Source organism: Dipodomys spectabilis, unplaced genomic scaffold (assembly GCF_019054845.1).
Source record: "Dipodomys spectabilis isolate Male_0828 unplaced genomic scaffold, ASM1905484v1 ptg000263l, whole genome shotgun sequence".
In the NCBI taxonomy this organism is placed as follows: domain Eukaryota; kingdom Metazoa; phylum Chordata; class Mammalia; order Rodentia; family Heteromyidae; genus Dipodomys; species Dipodomys spectabilis.
The window spans coordinates 583,496-606,083 of NW_024870940.1; the positions used below are offsets into that span (position 1 = coordinate 583,496).

Consider the following 22,588-nt stretch of genomic DNA (forward strand, 5'->3'; position numbering starts at 1 on the left):
GGGACTGGCATACTGGCACGCGCGCACACACGCACACACACACACATACGCGCGCGCGCACACACACACACACCACCTTCTTTCACAGGAAATATGAGTAAGTGCTGACCAGGTATGGTACAAAATACCTAGGAGACTCTCAAGTTCAAGCCCCACGTGAGTCATAAAAGTATGTTCAAGGGGCTGGGAAGGTGGCTCAGTGGTAGAGTGCTTGCCTTGCATGCCTGAGGCCCTGGGTTCGATTCCTCAGCACCACATAAGCAAAAAGAAAAAAGCCGGAAGTGGCACTGCGGCTCAAGTGGTAGAGCGCTAGCCTTGAGCTGAAGAGCTGAGGGACAGCTCCCAGGCCCAGAGTTCAAGCCCCACAACCGGACCCAAAAAATAAAAAAAATAAAAAATAAAAGTATGTTCAAGGCTAGTCTGGGCTATACAGTGAGACCCTATCTTTGGAAGTAAGGAAAGAAAGAAAAAGAAAAAGGAGAGAAAAAGCAGCAGCAAGGAAAGAAAGAATATTGCCTTATCAACTAGTCATCTTTCAGAGGCCCAAATACTATGTCTACACATATTTTAGCAACAATAACAGAGAATAGAATTAAATTCAACCACAGGCTCTAAAATGAAAACAAGCCCCAAGAATGTAGATGAAACTGAATTTCCTGGAAGTCCTAAGTAGCTTTAAGAAGACCCTGGTCATGTTAAAAATACAGTCCTTGTGTGGGTCAGCACTGTAAACCCCTGGGGAGACGGAGATTCCCCTAGAGCCTGGCTCCAATCTGCAGCCTCTGGCGGAAGCTGGGAGCCCACAGGTTTCTAGGGGTGTGGCAATGCCATCCCAGCTGGCTGAGGAGCCAGGAGAATGAATTGGCCTAGAAAGGAGCAACCAGACTTTGGAACTACCAGTTCTGTGCCAATCCATGGCACACAAGGAAATCTGTGTTGGTGTTGCTAGGAGACTGGGCAGAACTGGTCAGAGTGCAAACACAGCTTTCCATAAACCTCCACCCATCCTGTGCCAGTGCGTGGTAGTTTCGGGCTTGGGAGAAGGCTGACAGCTGTCCCTTATAAACTGCCAGGGTGAAAACATTTTTAGTTTTGAGAAGAAAATGCCCAGTACTTCAACAACCTGCATAAACATCTTACAACAAAACAAGTTTCTTACCTTCGGCTGCCCGCTGAGTTCCCAGGAGATGCCACCGTTGACATGAAAGAAAGGAGAGTTAGAAAGAAATTTAGTTTAGAAAATACTTCTTGAAAAGTGATAATATAAACCACAACAAAGAACTGCAGTAAGAAAAACAAAATACTACTTTTAAATTAATAATCAATTAACTTTCAGTGTAGGGAATTACTAATTAAGGAAAACTAACTTGTATCTCTCCACCAGAAAAAAAAAGACTACCTGGACAAAAGTTCTAATTTTCCTACCTTTTATATTTTGGCATATCTTTGTATATGAATTATAAATATTTCTTTTAAAAGATCTTCCAAGCTTGGCACTGATGTCTCATGCTTGTAATCTTAGCTATCAGGAGACTGAGATCTGAGGATCACGGTTCCAAGCCAGACCAGGCAAAAAGTCTGTGAGACTCTTATCTCCAATAAACTATTGAGAAAAAACTGGAGGTGGAGTGGTGGCTCAAGTGATAGAGTATTAGCCTTGAGCACAAAGACGCTCAGGAACAGTATCCAGAAGGCCCTAAGTTCAAGCCTCAGGACCAGCAAAAATAAGTAAATGAATAAAAAAGATCTGAAACTCTTCAGGAGAGGAAGGAGAGGGGAGAATGGGGGGAAGGGGGGCAAATAACTGCATAACACATTGGAAGTCCTTATAACAGCAACACAGAGACACTCAACAAAAGCTGATGGTCAGCAAGGGGTGGGGGTGAGAAACAGGCTCTGGGTGGTGAGTACTAATGGGGCCGATGGATTGAATACTGTTGCAACAGATTGTTTGCAACTATGAAAATGAAATGAGGAAACCTGCTGGGCATGATAGTTCTTCAGGAGAGGAGGGCAAGGGGTGTGAAGGGGGAGTGAAACTGATGGGAATACAGCATAAACGTGTGGAAATGTAGTAATGAACTCCCCTCTCCCCAAGTATAACTATTATAAGCAGAAAAAAAAAAGCCTTCTGAGCTCAGCATGGTGGTACACACCTATAGTCCCAGCACTCAGGAGACTGAGGCAGCACAATTTAGAGTTCAAGGCCAGCCCAGACTACATGGTGAGACCCTGTCTTAACACTTCTTATCTAATTTCAAGTATTTTTCTCTACTTTTCCAAAGCAGCAGCTTACTCTCTTATCAACATAGAACCTTCTACAAAAAAGTGAATTCTGTCCTCAAGAAAGCATGCATCAAAAGAAAAGCTAATTTCTGGAGTTCTTACTCCATTACTCAATACTCACTCCTCTATATTTACCCAGTCACTTTAACCCTGAAATGACCACAGGCTTATACCTCCCCAGGGTACAAGAACATCGCACCATGTGCATATCCAAGTTGTGACAAAGTACAAAGAACTCCCATGGACCTTCCACCTCCAAATCTCCCATTGTTAACAGCCACCACCGCCTTCCTCTCTCCCGCCTACTCCCACTACACACATAAATATGTACATGTACATTTTTTCCTGAACACAGGAGAGTAGACATGACCTTCAGCTCTCAACGCTTCAGACTGTATAATTCCTAAAAGCAGCAGGATTCACTCACATAATCAGCCTACTACCAAAATCAGGCAATTTAAGAATAAAGCTGGGTGTGGTGGCACACACTTGTAATTCCAGCACTCAGAAGGCTAAAGCAGGAGGATCATCAGTTCAAGGCCAGTCTGGACTACATGAGACCCTGTCTCAAAAAAAAAAAATTTCCGGGCTGGGAAGGTGACTCAGTGGTAGAGTGTTTGCCTTGCATGCATGAGGCCCTGGGTTCAATTCTTCAGCACCACATAAGCAAAAAGAAAAAAAAGCCAGAAGTGGTGCTGTGGCTCAAGTGGTAGAGCGCTAGCCTTGAGCTGAAGAGCTGAGGGACAGCGCCCAGGCCCAGAGTTCAGGCCCACAACCGGACCAAAAAAAAAAAAAAAAAAAAAGAATTACCTTGACAATAAGAAAAAAAATGAAAATGTCTGCTTTCAACAATCTGTATATCTTCTTGTCCTCTTGTCATATAAAATGTTTCTCCAAAGGAAACATTGATTTGTACCAAATGATTTTAGATAAGAACCCCAAAACATCCTGGAAACACCAGCAATGGCCACACGTGTCTAATAAGAGTTTGGAGTGAGCCGGGCACTGGCGGCTGTAATCCTGTAATCCTGGCTACTCAGGAGGCTGAGATATGAGGATCACGGTTCAAAGCCAGCCAGGGCAGGAAAGTCTACAAGACTTTTATCTCCAATTAACCACCAGAAAACCAGAAGTGGTACTGTGGCTCAAGTGGTAGAGCACTTGCCTTGAGCTGAAGAGCTGAGGGACAGCACCCAGCCCAGACTTTAAGCCCCATGACTGACAAAAAAAAAAAAAAAAGAGTTTGGAATAACACCCAGTGTAGCATAAGAGACAATAACGTCTCTGGAATAGGAGATATGGAAAAACCTCCTGACAGGAAGACTAGCGGTGTGCAGCACAGGTGACCCACACATGCTGTTACCATTCTACAGGTCTTCCCAAAAGAGAAGCACCCTTGCCTCAATTAGCTACAGCTTCATCTAAAACCTAGCTGTGGGTAATGAAAGCTGCATGTCTGAAATACTGGTGAGAGGCCGGGGTACAGTGCACCACTTCCTTCAATACTCCCAGAAACTCTGCAAGATGCTGTTTTGAATAGCTTCACCGACAAAAAAAACTTAAAGCTCAGAAAAACTAACAGCCAGTCCAGCACACAGTAATAAGCAGTCATGGATCTTTGGTACAAAACAACATCTTCTGGCTCCCAAATCCATGGCCTTTCATTCTTCTACTCTGGTCAAAACAGCCTGAACTTAAGAAGCATGAGTCACACATTAACAACCACTTCTCTTAACACCAAAATCTCCCAATGTATTAATTTCCTCCATTCTAATTATTACCCAACACAAGTTACCCATTGGTACTTAGTTTACTATTCACTATACATATGAAAACTCCATATTATCTCTTCTGAGAACAAAAAAAAAGTTACTATGTTACTTCAAGTTAATGTTTTAAAATTTAAAAACCAATAAATACACAATTCAATAATATGTGACACATGGGACTAACCTGAATTCAGAATAGCATAATAAAAGTAAATCAGTAAATTAATTACAGAGCTAAGTTTCCAGCTAGATATTCTGGTATCTAAAACAGTAAAGCTCAAATAACCTGTATAGCCAGAGGATACCTGGAGATGTAATTACAGCTCTGTACAAAAAATAAGTAAATTGATTAATTAAACAAAACCTTTTGAAAGGATAGTTACCATTCGGCCCAGCCATGCCTTACCAGTTCCAAGATCCCTCATTTAGAAACCTCAGAAACCCAGGTCACTGTGGAGATTCAGGAAGCAAAGGAAACTAGCTGCTCTCTAATCAAAAGACATGTCACCAAAAGTACAAGCCTTTATTTCTCAGCTGAGCTGAATTAATTTTGCTGTTGCTTAACTCTACTTTGAAATACTTTCTCTGACTTACAAAAAGCTACAAAAGCAGTGCAAAAAAATCCTGTACATTAATGACCTTCTCTTAACCACAGTTACAATTTCCAACATCTGGAAATTAATTATCAATACACAATTTATTAAGTAATTGATTAATAGTCAACCTTAACAAAAATTTGCCATCCCTTCCCAAGATCGTCCTTTTTGCCTAGGATCATATGCTGTATGTGGCTGTCTTGTCTCCCCCAGACCAGATGCAGTTTGTCCCTCATAGACACTTGGGGTGTACTGGCCCCCATTCTATAGACCATTCCTCAGCGTAGGTTTGTCTAGTGCTTTTTCTTTTTCCTTTTGTCAATCATAGGTCTTGAACTCTGGGCCTGGGCGCTGTCCCTGAGCTCTTCAGCTCAAGGCTAGCGCTCTACCACTTGAGCCACAGCGCCACTTCCAGTTTTCTGATGGTTAACCGGAGATAACAGTCTCACGGCCTTTCCTGCCTGGGCTGGCTTTGAACCACGATTCTATCTCAGCCTCCTTAGTAGCTAGGATTACAGATGTGAGCCACCGGCGCCCGGTTGTCTAGTGCTTCATGTACCTACATCATGTTCTGTATTCTGGCAAGCAGGATGCCAGCAATGGCAGGTCCTTCTCCGTGCATGCAACCAAGAGACTATGACATCTTATAACAAAGCAGACGAAGTCTGATCAGGGAAATCTGCTAGGTCCCCTCACTGCGATGTCATTGCTTTCCCTTTTGTAATTGATATGTACTTTCTGAGGAAAGACTTTGAGACAATGTAAATAGCCTGTGTTCGCTTATGCTTTCACACATTAACTTTAGCATCCATTAATGATTCTTTCCTGCAATGATTACTAGCTCCCAAGTAGAGATGGTCTCATTACTAGAGGTGTAATTATCATCGATCCAGATGGATCAATATGGACAGAGTTGCTTTTTTGGAAGAGGATGGGAAAAACAAATGATATGGCTACACCTGAGAAACATAGCTCAGTGGTAAAGCTCTTGCTTAGGGCCAGGTACAAGGCCCTAAGTTCTATTTCCAACCCCCATTTATTATAAGGATGCATGTTTTAGATTAAAACTCTTATCTATAAATAAGGTACTCTTGATTTACTCCTTTTTATTGGCCTGATTTAAAGGCCTATCCTCACTTCTCATCTAAATTGTAAATCACATCATAAAAATAAGTCAAATTATACTTATAAGAAGAAGTAAGTTTAGTGGCAATTTCATGTTAAGTTAGCCTTAAATTTTTTTTATTAATACTTCTGACCATTACAAAAATAAAATTGTTGGATGTAAAAAATTCAGTAGTTTTTGTATGTAAAATACTAAAATGTTAATGGGATGATCAATAACTGCTGTCATCTACCAAAAACAAACATTAAATCCAAGTATCGCCACCTCTTTTAATTCTAAAGTTTTAAGTTGGAATCCTCACAATGGACAGATTTGGAATCTGTTTTTGTACATCCCTCTGAAAGCCACTCTGATACAGATTACAAAGAGCTTCTTCTAACACAGCCCTACTACGTAATGATGTTGTTGCTCTTTGGGACTTAGCTGGCAGTACCAGCAACCGAACAATCTGTGTGATGGCCACATAGTTTCAAACTGTCAAGTATCGGAGGAGAGTTCAAAGAACACAATCACTAGTTAACTCAAGTGATCACTGGCATATCACCTCCCTTTTATCATCTATCTGTCAGACATATATCCCAAAAGGAATTTTAATTCTTTAACCACTTTCATCATCAGAAAGTTTAAATTAGGCCAAAGACATTGATTCATTTATGGGACTTCTTGAAAAATATATTGTGTATTATGGTAATACACACTCATTTGAATAACTGCACATTCAAATGACTCCAAACATATACAGACACTACGACAAGTTACTAAAACAGACTCCAAGCAGATGAAATTTGTCATTTTTACTCCTGTAAGCACTTGTGGTTTCTAACTGCATGAATCTGTATTTTCTTGAAAGGCTTTTGTTTTGTTTTTTTGTATCAGTCCTGGGGCTTGTGGTTTTATGCTCAAGGTTAACCCTCTACTATTTGAACTATCCCTCCATTTCCAGCTTTTTGGTGGTTAATTGTAGGCAAGAGTCTCACAGACTTTCCTGCTAGGGCTGGCTTTGAACTAAGATCCTCAGCTATCAACCTCCTGAATAGCTGGGATTACAGGCGTGAGCCCGCAGACAATCGTGAAGCCACTCGCACTCAGCAGATTTTGGTGTTTTCTTAATTAGATTCATGTGACTGAATTTCTTCTTGACTAGACTGGATTTATGTGGAAAAAGTACTGCTGAGTGAAACTAACTAACTCTCCCTACCAGGCCCCTTGCTTTTCCTATACTTCAGTCTCCAACCTGGAGGCCACCCCATATCGTCCACAGGACCAGTGTAGCCCTCAGCGGCCATGTCCAATCCTCACAGTACTGACCAACAGGGCAAGACTAAAAGGTTTCAGGCGACAAAATCTGGATTTCCAAATATTCTTAAAACTTGGGACGATCTGGCCCAGGTTCCCACATAGCAACCACAGCTACACCTGAACCTCTATTGTCTCTCTTCATCTCTGCAGACAGCTGAGCTGCAAGTTCTGGCCAAAGGGAGCAGTTTTCTTGCTTTCAGACTCAAAACAGACTCACTGGCTCACATCAATGAAGATGCCATCTCCAAATGCAAGTCCCAGGTATTTAACACAGAATACCGTCACAGTCTCCAGGAATGCCTGCAGAGTCTGCCTACCCAGCAGGTAAGACAATCTGTTTTAAGATAACAAATCCTAAACATGGGGCCTCAAGGAATGACTCAGCTCAGCTCAACCCTGGCTCAAGGCCCTAGGCTCCTCAACAAGAGACTCCAAACTCAAGTGCTACAGTAGTAACACCATCAGAGTTATAAAAGTAAAAATGTTATCTTCATATAAACAGTGGTAAGTTGAGAATTCAAACTGAAGTTGGGAAGGGTGAAAACTTCAAGGAAAAAGCAATGGTGCATCCGAATGCCTGGTGCACCAACACTCACGCATGCTCATAAAACACTGCTATGTCATTAGGGTAGTTTTGTTTCATGATGCAACACTGTCTGCGGTTGAAGTCAGTTATCAGGTTGAGAAAAACTGAAACTTCAAGCTCATTACTCTAATTACTCCCAAATCCATTGCTTAGCAAGAATTTGCTTGGCTTTTTTTTTAGCAGAAATCCCATTTTCAAGCATTTCCCAACTATCCACTTGACTACCCACGGGGAAATACTGCTTAGTTTGGTGGAGACGGCTATGTTTATCCTGTCCCTGAGATGTAGTTTTCACGTTTGTAGTGTCTCTCAATCTGTGTGCTCGTTTTCCTTCCCAGACATTCATTCAGCGAGTATTACTCTATTTGGAGATGGGTGAATAAGGTCTTGTTGGGTTACCCAGACTGGCCTCCAACTCCTGGGTTCAAGTGAATCCTTCCAGCTCAGGCACCTGTGTGACTAAGATGTGATCCAGTTCCTCCCCAGCCCAGTGAAGACTCAGCTGTACCCCCTTCACTCTCCACAGGCCACTCTGCCTCCTACCTGCCTAACCTGCACAGTCTAGAATGGACTCTTCCCACCTGTGCTGTCTCTTAGGATGGCATGAGCGACAATGATCAAGACGCACTGTACTCATAAATTGTTATGCTGAATTAAAACCCCTTTGTATACTAATAAAATTCTTTTTTAAAGTTTGTCAGCTGGCCACTGGTGTTCATGCCTGTAATCCTAGCTACTTAGGAGGATGAGACCAGGAAGTAAGGTTCAAAGCCAGCCTGGCCAGAGTAATCCACAAAACTCCACCTTCAATTAACCAGCAATATGCTGGACTGAGGGCATGGCTCCAATGGTACAGCTATGAACAAACAAGGTAAGCGAGATCGTGAGACTCTGAGGTCAAGCCCCAGAATCAGAAAAACAGGAAAAATAGTATAAAATTTGATCCAGGTTTTTTAAAAGATGATTCAATTTTCCTGAATTTTTCCTGCTTACAAGAGCTTTGCCTCCCAATTAACAGGCTTTCTTAAGGATGAGTATTAAGAACAGATGAAATAATTGTCTGTTTTCCAGACTAGAAATCCACAATTTGATAACTGAAATTAACGTACCTCAAACAGAAACTATTTATTAAGAAACCACAGCTTAAATCACACCATTAGTCTGTCAACATAAAACTGAACATTTTAAATATGGAGGTGACAGGAGGGAGTGAAGAGGTTAGCCTCGCTGAAAGATTATGTGGGTGAAAAATTCAAAATTTAGTCCTGATCAGAAAATCCTAACTGCTTTAGAATTGATTAAATGATGAATGAAAAAGGGACTGGGGACAAATGCAGTAAGAATACTTAGTGTATTAATGCGATGAAGAAAGTGGGAAATGTGGCTGGGACTGTGGCTTAGTGGTACAGGGCTCGCCTCCCATGCATGAAGCCCTGGGTTCAACTCCCAAGTACCACATAAGCAGAAAAGGCTGGAAGTGGCTCAAGTGGTATAGTATTAGCCTTGAGCAAAAAGCAGCTCAGGGACAGTGCCTAGACCGTGAGTTCAAGCCCCAGGACTAGCCAAAAAACAACAACAGCAACAACAGCAGGGAAATGTGAAGTGAGCCTAGGGAGGAACAGACAGGATGAGGGAGAATGATGGAAGGGTGGCGCTCATCAAGAAGCACCAGATGCCGAGATGGACACATTAGGATGTAACTCCCTTGTACAACCTTCTCAAGGTCAGACGATCAATTCTGACATGAATCTTAATACAGGGCCACAGAGGCTCTGTGGGTGTGAGTGCAGGAAGAAATCCCACGGGCTCCTCCAGATCCGTGACCTGCGTGAGCTGCTGTGACATCACAAGATGGCCAGGCTCAGGCAATAGATGCTATGGGACTAGGAACTATCTGAGCCTATCACAAGAATGGTAGTTTCGATGTGTTTTCATTTTTAATAAAGCTTCTATTTAGCTCTGATCATCAGAAATCCCATCCACAATGGGCAGAGCTATTCCTTAGTTCCATGTCCTCCAGGGCTGTGTAAGTGATGGCTCCCTAGACCTAGGAAGTCAGGACTTGCTGGGATGTTACTGCCCTTTGCAGTGGATGGATGGGATGGGTTGTCTTTGGAATCCATGGAATGCAGCTCTAGATGCTGCCTGCAATGCTAGTCTGCCCTTGGCCTGTAGCCTGCCCTTTCCATTCACCCCTGAGTTTTCCAAAACTCAATGCCAGTAAATAAGCCATTTATAAAGGTTTCCTTTGCTGTGAAGTGGTGTAAACATCTTAGAACCAAAACTGAATCACTCAACAATGTATGTTTGGAACTCCTACCACAGGGGTGTCTAGTCAGGTGACTTACCATGATGACAGCGTTCACTCTGGCTGTGACTAATGGAAACTTCTGTCCCAAATGAGTATTCCTTTTTTTGTGTGTACTAGTGCTGGGGCTTGAACTCAGAGCCTGCATTGTCCCTGAGCATTTTTTGCTCAGTACTCTACCACTTGAGCCACAGCTCCACTTTCAGCTTTTTGCTAGTTAACTGGAGATAAGAGTCTCATGAAGGGCTGGGAAGAGTGCTTGCCTCACATGCATGAAGCCCTGGGTTCAATTCCTCAGTACCACATACACAGAAAAAGCCAGACGTGGCACTGTGGTTCAAGTGGTAGAGTGCTAGCCTTGAGCACAAGGAGCTTAGAGACAGTACCTAGGCTCTGAGTTCAAGCCCCAGGACTGGATTTTTTTTTTTTAAGTCTCATGGATTTTACTGCCAGGGCTAGAAAATCCTCCCCCGTTCCCAGTGTTCCTCCTTCAAGGCATCTAAACCAGCGAAGGCTGGTATCAAGTTTGCAGCCTCTGACCCGCTCTCCTGGGCAGTCCCGCCCTGCCTAGCCCGTCCTCCACACTTCATCAGCGTAATCTTCGGTACTAAGTGCATGGTTTCCAGAGATCCATGGAGCCAGACAGGCCTTGTTAGACTCTGAGCGAGTTACTTAATCTCTCTGTGCCTGTTTCTCCCACAGTAGAAGGTAAATAATAATAGGGCTGCCAGGAGTAAAGTGCTCATAGCTGGGACTGGATTTGTCTGCGTGTGGCCCCCACTCCCCATACCCTATGCACTGTTTGTAGGTGACTCATTCTGCCTTTCTACTTCCTACCACCAAGGTCATGCTGTTTGGCCCGAAACAGCTGAACCCAGAGAGCAGCACCCTCTTCACAGTTTCCAATGGCATCTTTAACCTTGACAGAAGACTAACAGCAACAATGGCCTCCTTGGCCTCTCTTCTCCCAGCAGCCCCGCGTGTGACTCCACCACACCGGCACTTGCCTAGCTCCTCTTACGACACTGCTTCAGTTCAAATACTGGAGCCAAGTCCCACAGCAACTCAGAGGCTCTCCTCTGTGGGACTCTCCCCAAATCCTCACTGCTGGTGTGTGTTTTACACAAGTCTCACCATTCTACAAAATTATCCCCAAGCACATGCTGTAAGTGCAGGCATGGGTTCTGATCCACACCTAGAGATAACGAGTTCGCATGTGGTACCCTAATCACACATACATCCTCCAGGGTTCAGCTGCATAGGTCACTGCCTTCTTCAGTCAGGATGTTTTATCCACATTGACTGAACAAGAGGGTCTGTGAACACTGATGGGAAGGCTGACTCTCTCATTTTACAATAACGGATCACCAAAATTTTATGATTCTTTTCATTAGTTATGTCATAATGAATGACAGCATTAATAGTGGTGCCTATGACATGGTCACCAATAAAAAAATCACCTATTTTTCATATCATAGCCTCATGGTTGTATCTTAAAGTATCATTTGTATTCAAAAAAGTTTTGAATTTAAGTAATTATCCTAATACTAGAATTATTTAGTCACTACAGCAATAAACACGTCTCTAAAAATATTTTCAGGGGCTGGGAAGGTGGCTCAGTGGTAGAGTGCTTGCCTTGCATGCATGAGGCCCTGGCTTTGATTCCTCAGCACCACATAAGCAAAAAGAAAAAAGCCGGAAGTGGCGCTATGGCTCAAGTGGTAGAGCGCTAGCCTTGAACTGTAGAGCTGAGGGACAGCGCCCAAGCCCAGAGTTCAGGCCCCATAACTGGACCCAAAAAAAATAAAAAAATAAAAATATTTCCAATCACAGTAACTCAGTATATATTGGGATCCTCTATAACTATTTGCACTTTAGTTCCTTGACACTCCTAAGAAAGGGTCCATGGCTTTATTAGACTACCAAAAGGTTCCCAGAGACAAGAAAAAAAAAAGATTAGAACTTCTCTCTGGAAGCAGTATTTGCATGCCTTCAGCTATCTTTTTTTTCTGATCAACACTACAGGTTGAATAACAATGCTGTGGCTGCTTCAACTAAGTCTGAAGATGCCCTCAGTCTGGGTTTTACTATAACATGCCCTCCTGGTGGTATGGCTGTATGGAGGAAGGCGTAGAACCTCTTACGAATTTCAATCAAGTCTTGGGATAATGAGGACAATGACATGGGTCAGTCCACAGCACCCTGCTAGACTAACAAGCCATTTTTTTTTTCTTACAGTAGGGATAGAACTCGGGCCCTTTACAGAAAAGGCAACTGACTCTCAGGGCGGTGAGATGAGCTTCCAGACTTGCACAACTAGTAGCTGGCAGACCCAGAATGCATGCCCACATCCACCCCCACTTCTTCTCTTCAACCAATTTCTGCCTTCTCTTACCCCACAAGCCACAATGCTGACTGAACTCCACTCTAGCTCAGAGCCTTCCAATGCTGGTGAGGCTGATCAACTAAAAACTCAATCTACTCTAGAACAGCAGGCCACTCTCTTCCTACTTTCTACATTCAGGTCTTAATTATCAGTGCCACATCCTTGGAGGCGAAGGGACCCGGCAGGTCACTGCACGTGGGACCAACCAGGCCAGTCAACCTGCAAGCCACGGCACCCACTAGGGTGCCTCAGCACAGAATCCTGGGGGGCAGGACTCCAGGCAGCTAGGGAGCGCACGCTAGAGCAGCTGCAGAGAGCAGAAATCACCCAAGGGAGCGCACCCCAGAGCAAGGCCAGGGAAAGCAGGGTATAAGTATCAGATTATGCCCATGTGAGGCAGGTCAAAGTCCAGGCTGAGCTGGTGAGAGCCGATGGGCAGAGAATGATCAAAGGCTCCTGGGAGGAATGAGGTGGGAAGATCTGAGCAGCATACAGAGATGTCTGATACAGAGACAAGGGTGAAATCAGAGCCTGAAAGCCCAAATGAAGCGTCTGGACACAGCAAGGCCCAAAGCCCTTTTCCATACCACAGTGTGTCCTGAACTGTCTCTGCCCTATGATCCAACTGCTCAGTAAGTGGATAAAGCCTGGCAGACAGGTTCAGCCAGGACATCTAACAGTCAGGTTAGGGATTCACGTACAGTGGGGTTTTCTTAGACCTACTGAACTGCTAATTAGAAGACTGGGGATGTGACTCAGTGGTAGAGCACTTGCCTAGCAGGCACAAGACCTAGCACAGCAAAAATAAAGTCTATCCCTTTAAAGACAAAAACTTATTAGAATGACTATCAGTCCTGAGACAGTTTCAAATGTAAGGCATAGAGTTCCTCCAGTGCTGTCACTCATCAGTGGACTGACAGTGAAGAGGCAGGAGGAACCACCCAGCAGGCAAAGGTTTTGCTCACACATGACTTCCCTTGGGGTAAAGCAGGTATTAGGAAATACTGCAAAAGACAAATTCATCAAAGTTGTCACCAAGCCAATAATGTTTCTAAATCAGTAGAAATGATGATTGCCGTGGATTCAAATGACAGATTATAGGAAGCAGGAGCAGGCCTGAGGATGAGTTCGTAATAGTGGGTTCTAGAATCCACTTAAGAGGCTCTTTTGTAGGCTGGGAATGTGGCTTTATGGTAGAGCGCTTACCTAGCATGCATGAAGCCCTGGGTTTGATTCCTCAGTACCACGTACACAGAAAAGGCCAGAAGTAGCAACTGTGGCTCAAGTGATGAGTGCTAGCCTTGAGCACAAGGAGGCTCAGGGACAGTGCCCAGGCCCTGACCTGAGTTCAAGCCCAAGGACTGGCAAAAAAAAAAAAAGAGGCTCTATTGTAATTTAAACACAAGGCAGTAAAATCCCTAACTAGAGTCAGATCAGAGAAAATGGTAAGGAACAGCAGAGTAAGCATAATTTCAAGGAAGGCAAGAAGCTTTGGAGTAAGACCAAGCAGAACAATCTAACCTAGCAACCAAGTTACTTCTTCATCCATCTACAGAACCAACAAGCAGCTTCTCCAATATGGAAGAACCAGAAGTGTTAAGCTTCATCTGTCAATCACACTATGTAGATCATATTCAGATCCCAGTAAAAACAAACTGTGGGGAAAAATTAATGAAACAGACAGGCGCCGATGGCTCACAGCTGTAATCCTAGCTACTCAGTAGGCTGAGATCTGAGGATCACGGTTCAAAGCCATCCTGGTCAGAAAAGTCCATGAGACTCTGATCTCCAATAAACCACTAGAAAACCAGAAGTGGCACTGTGGCTCATGAGGTAGAGTGCTCACCTTGAGCTGAAGAGCACAGGGACAACACCCAGGCCCAGAGTTCAAGCCCCACGACCAACCAAAAAAAATTAATGAAACAACTGGGTGTTGAATTGTGACTGAAAATGCAATGCCATAAATTGAGTATTCTTTAGCTGTAATGCATAAGACCAGAAGTATTTCAGATTTCAGAGTTAGTTTTGTTTTTTGTTTTTGTTTTTGTTTTAATTCTGGGATACTGGTAAATACGTGATGAGGTATCCTGGAATGGGACTCGGTCTGAACCTGAAATTCTTCTACATTTGGAACTGCCTGAAGGCAGTTTCATGCAATACTTGCAGTGCTCCTGCCTTGAGCCTGTGACGCACCACAACCCAGCTGTGGGATTTTCCACTTTCCACCCACATACACTCACAAAGTTACCCACTGCCAGGTGCGCGATGCCCAACCTTCATCACCTAACTCTTGTTGTCTGCTGAGGGCAACAACGGTATTGTGGTTATAGTTTATAATAAAAACAATATTAAAATATTTGTGGATCACTGGAATTCCCTTCAAAACAATTCAAGAAAAGGGGGCTGCAATGGGGCTGCAATGAGGCCAGTATTAGCCATAGCAGTTTTCAAGAGTGAGGACAGGGAGGTCGAGATTCATTATATTCGTGTCTTTGAAGTTCTTCTTAATAAAGGGTTGTAGTTTTTTTATTGTGTTTTTGTTTTTGCCAGTCCTGGGCTTGAAGTCAGGGCTTGGGTGCTGTCCCTGAACTTCTTTTTTTTGTTTGTTTGTTTGGGTCAGATTGTGGGCCTGAACTCTGGGCCTGGGCGCTGTCCCTCAGCTCTTTACTTCAAGGCTAGCACTCTACCACTTGAGCCACAGCACCACTTCTGGCTTTTTTTTCTTTTTGCTTATGTGGTGCTGAGGAATTGAACCCAGGGCCTCATGCATGCAAGGCAAGCACTCTACCACTGAGCCACCTTCCCAGCCCCTGTCCCTGAACTTCTTTTGCTCAAAGCTACCACTCTACCACTTGAGCCACAGCACCACTTCTGACTTTTTCTGTGTATGTGGCACTGACGAGTCGAACCCAGGACTTCATGCATGCTAGGCAAGCATTCTACCACTAAGCCACATTCCTAGCCTCTATAGTGGGGTTTTTTTTAACTGTACTTTTTTTGTCTTTTTTTTTTTTTTTTTTTGTACTTGGGATTAAACCCAGGACATTATGTTTGCTAGGCAAGTGCTTTGCTACTAAACTACATCCCAGCCCTAAAGTTTTTTTTTTAATTAAATGGCAAACATAACATTTACATGTTTGATCTAACCCCAGTACCAGCATACACACACACACACAAAAAAAACAATGCTCAGAACTGAACCATTTCATTTCAATTCTGAGTCTGAAAATCTAACCAATGAATAATTAACCTATTCTTTCTATTTTCAGCTCTTTGTTTTGCTGTTTTTTGTTTTACTAATATGTTTATATATACAGTATACAAAAATAATTAATATCTTCACTGAATGGAACTAAAGGTTAATAAAGATTATCCTATCAGCTTGATGTATAGTACATTATCAAGGCTCAGAAGTTGAGTGGATCAGAAAAACATCCCAAGGTACTGTCAAAACAGCAACTTTAGGAGTTGGATGGGTTCCTTGTGTTGTATTTCTTTAAGGACTACTACTGTCCAACTTCAACACAGAAAGCAAGCCAGTTCCAACTACAATGGAAGCTAAAGCCAAAGACAAGGAAAGCCAATGAACAAAACAAAGTACACAACAAAAATCCCTTGAATTTTCAGTTTGGTGTTTGCCTAACTTTAATTGTGATTCAATATTTTATCTAGTACATCATACTTTATCTGACCATTTTATGCTAAACCAAAAATTCAGGGCGAAGTTTTTTTTTTGTGTGGGGGGAAGGTCGGTCGTGGGGCCTGAACTCTGGGCCTGGGCGCTGTCCCTCAGCTCTTCAGCTCAAGGCTAGCTCTCTACCACTTGAGCCACAGCGTCAGGGCGAATTTTAAAGCACTGATGTCCTAGTAGGTTTTTGTTTTTTTTTTGGGGGGGGGGGTCCAGTTGTGAGGCCTGAACTCTGGGCCTGGCCGCTGTCCCTCAGCTCTTCAGCTCAAGGCTAGTGCTCTACCACTTGAGCCACAGCGCTACTTCCGGCTTTTTCTTTTTGCTTATGTGGTGCTGAGGAATCGAACCCAGGGCCTCAGGCATGCAAGGCAAGTGCTCTACCACTGAGCCATCTTCCCAGCCCTCCCAGTAGTTTTATATTTAATGTCTATTCTTTCTTATTGCTGTGCTAATAAAAGAAGTAAAGTCGTAAACAAGGCATTATTTATATATCCAATGACAATGCTAAAATATTATAAATTCTATAGTAATAGTGTGTCACAATTTTTGTTCAGATGGTTTTATTGTTTGATACTTCGCGATCCAACAGTTTATTTTAACAACCCACTAGTCTGTGCTAGCAAAACAGCAAAATTTATACTTAGTACAATCTGATTATCTTCTATTAACTATGCAATGTATGCATCCAACCATATGTAGTTTTGTAGCTTTTTAAACTCTCCCTGATTCATTTTCACAGCTATGTTCAAAAGTACCACACGGCTTACACCCTCAGAGATGGCTGTATCTGTGTAAAAGGGAGGGCCTGAGGAATCACCTCAGCCTCCCAGCACACACAGCACTCTGTCTAGCCCCCAACATAATTACAGTGGACAGGCCCCTTGGGGAAAAGCCTCTTTGTGAAATTAAAGCATACCATGTAAGATTCTCCAGAGGAGCAGATTTTATTTGGGAAGAATTATTGGGCTCGTGCCAGTCATTTCACAGCAGACAGAACAGACAGGTCTATTGTGCATACCATAATTGCATTTTGCATGACTTCCTTCAATTAAAATCTTTCTTTAAATTAACATCCATATAGCAGTATGGAAATTTTAAAAGTCATTATCTAATAGGACCTAATGATGCCTTTCACTAACAAGGAATTAGCTGGAAAATGACTCCATATAGTTCAAAGGAATTACTGGCAAAGGCTCTCCCCTCAGTAGCAATAACAATATATTTTGCAAGAGAAATGGACTATGTAGTCAGCCTCTCTTAATTATCAATGTATTTCACAAGCCCAACTACAAATTCACCAGGATCAGAGTTTAAAAAGGGACGGGTGTCCTTTGCTCATACTAGGTGTTCATTAATTACCTAATGAGCTTGACTAGACTGATGTCTAGTACAAAACAAGAAGGAACAAAGAGATTTCTAATGGTCTTACAAAATGGCTTATTTAGATCAACATCTCAGACATGCTTCTCAGGAGACTGTCATCTTCACTGGCTGCTAATGTTTAGGGTAAACGTGAGCACATGGGAAGGAAAAGGCAATACCCAACTTCTACAGAAAAGCAGAGAAACCCCTGCCTCTGTGTGTCGTCGATGGCAGTGCTGGGCCTTGTGGGAGAATCTCATCACATACACTAAGAACAGGGCAGAGAACACAGAGCAAAAATAAAAGGTCAAATTCAGGAAAGCAGTTATTGTGCTGAATAAAACAGTTAAAATTGGGAGGCAGATCAGAAAGGGTTTCTCTGTTGTTGTTTGTTTTTTTTAATCAGTCTTGGGCTTGAACTCAGGGCCTGGGTGCTGTCCCTGAGCTTTTGCTTAAGGCTAGCACTCTACCACCTGAGCCACAGCACTACTTCCAGCTTTTTCTGTTTATGTGGTACTGAGGAATTGAACTCAGGGTTTCATACATGCTAGGCAAGCCCACTACCACTATGCCACATTCCCAGCTCCCAGAAAGGTTTAAATTGAATAGGCAATGATTAAACCAAATAATAGGTACAGAAATGTTTTATTCTTTTGAACAGTATATTCTTTATTATTTGGGCCAGCACTGGGATTTGAACTCAGGGCTTTGTGCTTATTAGTCCACACCTCTAGTCCTTGAACATTTTAATCCTGCTCAAGAAAGTCCTTGGTTGCTTACAAAAGCAACTAGACTAGTTTGCCAGAATGGGATACAAGTCAGCAGCCGAGGGCTGAAAGAAGTTGGCCAACCTTGTTTTGTTTGGACAGCACAATGTTTTGTTTTCTTTTTCATTGTAATTTGAGTACCTTCAGGCAAAGCATGCACTCTCCAATTAATCAGAGGTACCACCACCATCCTTATGGCAAATGGCAGTTCTTTAAAAAGCCAGCCAAAGAAATCCAAACCCTCCTACACTGCTGGTGGGAAAGCAAATGGTGCAGGGAGCTTGGCAAATGTTAGGCATAAAGATTTGAACATAAGCAGGACAGCAAAAAGCAGCCAAATGATGTAGAACATCTCAAATGCTCAGCAACCGCTAAAATGATAAATGAAATGGAAGATTCTGCCAATCAACAATCATAATATTCAAAACTTGTCAGTCTTACTGGCAAAACTACAGGCCTGGTGGTGCACATCTGTAATACAAGCACTCAGGAAGCTGAGGATCACAAGTTTCAGGTGAACCTGGGCTACATACCAAGTTCGTTCAAGTCCAGCCTGCGCTACATAGTGAAGGCTTATCTTTACAAATAGAAAAATTGAGAGATACAGCAGTGGTACTCACTAGATACTAGAACTATATAACTTGTGGGTGGGGCAGGAAAAACTAGGAGAGAGCAAGGGCAGGGGTAACACTGTCCAAAAAGAAAGTACTCATGCTGGGCACCGGTGGCTCACGTCTATAATCCTAGCTACTGAGGAAGCTGAGATCTGAAATATATTTATGACCTGACTTATGTAACTGTGATGCCTCTGTGCTTCACCTTTACAATAAAAAAATAAAATTTTAAAAATGAAAGAGGGAGGTGAGAAGAGAGGAGGAGAGAGGGCAAGGAAGCAAAGGGAAGGGCAGCCAAGGTGCAGACCAGAGGAGAGAGGGAGAAAGCTCAGCCCAGGAGCTCTATGTGAGTCCCATTTTGTTGCTCAGATCAAGTTTCCCACCATTCACTTAAAAAAAACAAACAAATTTCTGTATTTTTTTTCACAATTCAAATTAATCTCTTCTTCCTTTGCCCATTCACTTCATACCCCTTTTTGTTCGGATCCCCATCCAAACGTAAAGTGATGCTCAAATGCCCCTCCTCCCCTAGTCTCTTCCCTCAGAGACTTTAAATCACCTCTAGAACTGCAGTTAACAATGTCAATAATTGCACTGGGTGGTACAGATTACAGCAGCAAGTGGGTAAATGATTTTCTGAAGTTGTTCTTGAAGAAATACCTTCAAGAACTGAGACTTGAAAGGGGATTTGAACTGGCAGAAAGAAAATGCCACCTCCCTAAGGAATCATCTCGTGGTCTTCTCTTCCATCCTCGTCCTTCCACTTAGCCCTACCAAATCCTTCAGCCAGCAACACTTTCTTGAAGACACAGCATTCACTCCTCTCTTTCTAGACTTGTCACTCTGGCACTTACTCACATACTATAGACCTCATCCCTTCCACCTGACTACACTTGTGGAAGACAGAAATATGCCTCTACAGTAAGCAATCCATCTCTGTTCAAGTAAATGTAATAGTTTAGTAGGCACTGGTGCTTTGAGTAACTTACAAATCCATTGAACACAATGCTTTCTTAACTTACCGGGCATCTCCTTTGGAAAGATTCGTATTCACGGAACTAAGAATGATCTTGTTTGCATCCACATCCACCACACATTTGGTATGCAAATCCATTTCTGCAGATTAAAAAAAAGAGAGAGAAAACCGCCATTTAAGAAGCAATTAATTTGGAAAAAGCATTCTAGCACACTGAGCAGTTAAAAAAAGGTCAAACTCTGTGGCTGGGGAGTTGGCTCAGTGTAGAACGCTTGCCTTGCATGCATGAGGCCCTGGGTTTGATTCCCCAGCACCACATAAGCAAAAAGAAAAAAGCCAGAAGTGGCACTGTGGCTCAAGTGGTAGAGCACTAGCCTTGAGCTAAAAGAGTTGAGGGACAGCGCCTAGGCCCAGAGTTCAGGCCCCACGACCAGACCCCCCCCCCCAAAAAAAAAAGGTCAAACTCTCTTTCATGATAAACACACTCAAGAAAGTAATTTTCTCAACCTAATAAACGGTATCTACACAGAAAGCACTAAAACATCACACTTAATGGTGAGGAAGACAGAAGACAAAGATGTTTACTGCTCAGCTTCCACTCAGCATGGGCCTGGACATTCTAGTCAAGCAACTGTCTCTCTTTGCAGATGATATCACTGTGGTATATAGAAAATCCTATACAACTCACTAAAGTACCATTCTGCAAGACTGTAGGAATTATACAAAAATAATGTACAAGATAACTATACAAAAATCAGTTGAGTTGCAATACACTAGCAATGGAAATCTGGAAATAAAATTAAGAGAATAATTTCAGCTAGACACTGATGGCTCACCCCTATAATCCTAGCTACTCAGAAGGCTGAGATCTAAGGATCATGGCTCCCAGCCCAGGGAGAAAAGTCCATGAGACTCTTTTGTTTGTTTGTTTGTTTTTTGGTTTTTTTTGGGTCTAGTCATGGGGCCTGAACTCTGGGCCTGGGCGCTGTCCCTCAGCTCTTCAGCTCAAGGCTAGCGCTCTACCACTTGAGCCACAGCGCCACTTCCGGCTTTTTTCTTTTTGCTTATGTGGTGCTGAGGAATCGAACCCAGGCCTCTGGCATGCAAGGCATGCGCTCTACCACTGAGCCACCTTCCCAGCCCCTCCATGAGACTCTTATCTCCAATAAACTACTCAGAAAAAGCTGGAAGTGGCACTGTGGCTCAAAGTGGTAGAGAGCTAGCCTTGCTCAGAGACAGCACTCAGGCACTGAGTTGAAGCCCCAGGACCAAAAGAAGGAGGAGGAGAAGGAGGAAGAGGAGGAGGAGGAGGAAGAAGAGGAGGAGGAGGAGGAGGAGGAGGAGGAGGAGGAGGAGGAGGAGGAGGAAGAGGAGATTTCATTTCATTTATAATAGCAATGAAAATACTTTAAATACTTTAGGAATAAACTGAAAAGAATACCATGGTAGACTTCTACACTGAAAATTCCAAAACACTGTTGAAAGAAAGGATTTAAATAAATGTAAAGATATCTTATGTTCATAAGCTGAAAGATGTCAAACCCTCCAAATCTATAAGGCTGGAGCTTGAACAGTAGCTATGTGGCATCATGCAAGTGGCTACCATTTTCATACAAAATAAATGAAGGAGGACCTGAACTCATATCACACTCAAAAATTAACTATTGGGGGCTGGGAGGAAAAAGACTCCAAAAAGGCAGGTGTGTTGGTACACATCTGTAATCCCAACACTTGAGAAGATGAGGCAAGGAGGACTGAGAGTTCAAGGGACAGCTTGGACTACCTAACATGATTGAGGTCACTATGTGATGTTAAAAAAAGGGACCTTGTAGGCTCGGAAGGTGGCTCAGTGGTAGTGTTTGCTTTGCATGCCTGAGACCCTGGGTTTGATTCCTCAGCACCACATAAGCAGAAAAAGCCAGAAATGGCACTGTGGCTCACGTGGTAGAGTGCTAGTCTTGATCTGAAGAGCTCAGGTGCCCAGGCCCAGACTTCAGGCCCCATGACTGACCAAAAAAAAAAAAGGGAGCTTGTCTCAAAAAATTCCAAAGAGATAAATAATCAAAGACTAAACATAAGAGCTTAAAACTATGAATCGCTTATAAAAAATAATTTAAGCAAGCCAGGCACTGGTGGCTCATCTGAGGATCATGGTTCAAAGCCAGCCCAGGAAGGAAAGTCCGTGACACTCTTATCTCCAATAAACCTGTGGCTCAAGCGCTGTGGCTCAAGCGGTAGACCTCTCACCTTGAGCTGAAGAGCACAAGGACAGTGCCCAAGTCCAGAGTTCAAGCCCCACGACCGACAAAATAATAATAATAATAATAAAATAAAAATAATTTAAGCAACCAAGTAAAAACTTTAGGTTAGGTGATTTTTCAGGTAAAACACCAAAAGTGCAAGCAAGAAAAAAAAAGGCTTCCTCAAAGTCAAAAACTCTTGTACTTTAAAGGTACCATTAAAAAGAAGAAAAAGGCCGGCACCAGTGCCTCACACCTGTAATCCTAGCTACTCAGGAGGCTGAGTTCTAAGGATCATGGTTCAAAGCCAGCCCAAGCAGGAATGTCTGTGAAACTCTTACCGCCACTTAACCACCAGTAAACCAGAAGCGGCACTGTGGCTCAAGTGGTAAAGTGCTAGCCTTGAGCTGAAGAGCTGAGCTGAGGGACTGTACCCACACCCAGAGTTTAAGACCCACAACTGACCAAAAAAAAGAAAGAAAGAAAAAAGAAAAAGAAGCAGAAGGAGAAAAAGGCAACAGGGAGAATTAAATTTATATGCAAATTGTAATTAGCCAGGCCCTGGTGGCTCATGCCTGTAATCCT

At 43.0% G+C, this 22,588-nt stretch overlaps 1 protein-coding gene across 1 annotated transcript in view; it reads right to left on the bottom strand.

The window, feature by feature from the left end:
- The window catches only part of Kif13b (kinesin family member 13B), a 139,616-nt gene that overhangs the window by 101,113 nt on the left and 15,915 nt on the right, over positions 1–22,588 (bottom strand). Inside the window, exons 2-3 of the mRNA XM_042699859.1 lie at positions 19,810–19,903; positions 1,160–1,172 (exon numbers count right to left, since the gene is read on the bottom strand). Of these exons, the coding sequence (XP_042555793.1) occupies positions 1,160–1,172; positions 19,810–19,903 (107 nt within the window). The remainder of the gene's footprint in view (positions 1–1,159; positions 1,173–19,809; positions 19,904–22,588) is intronic.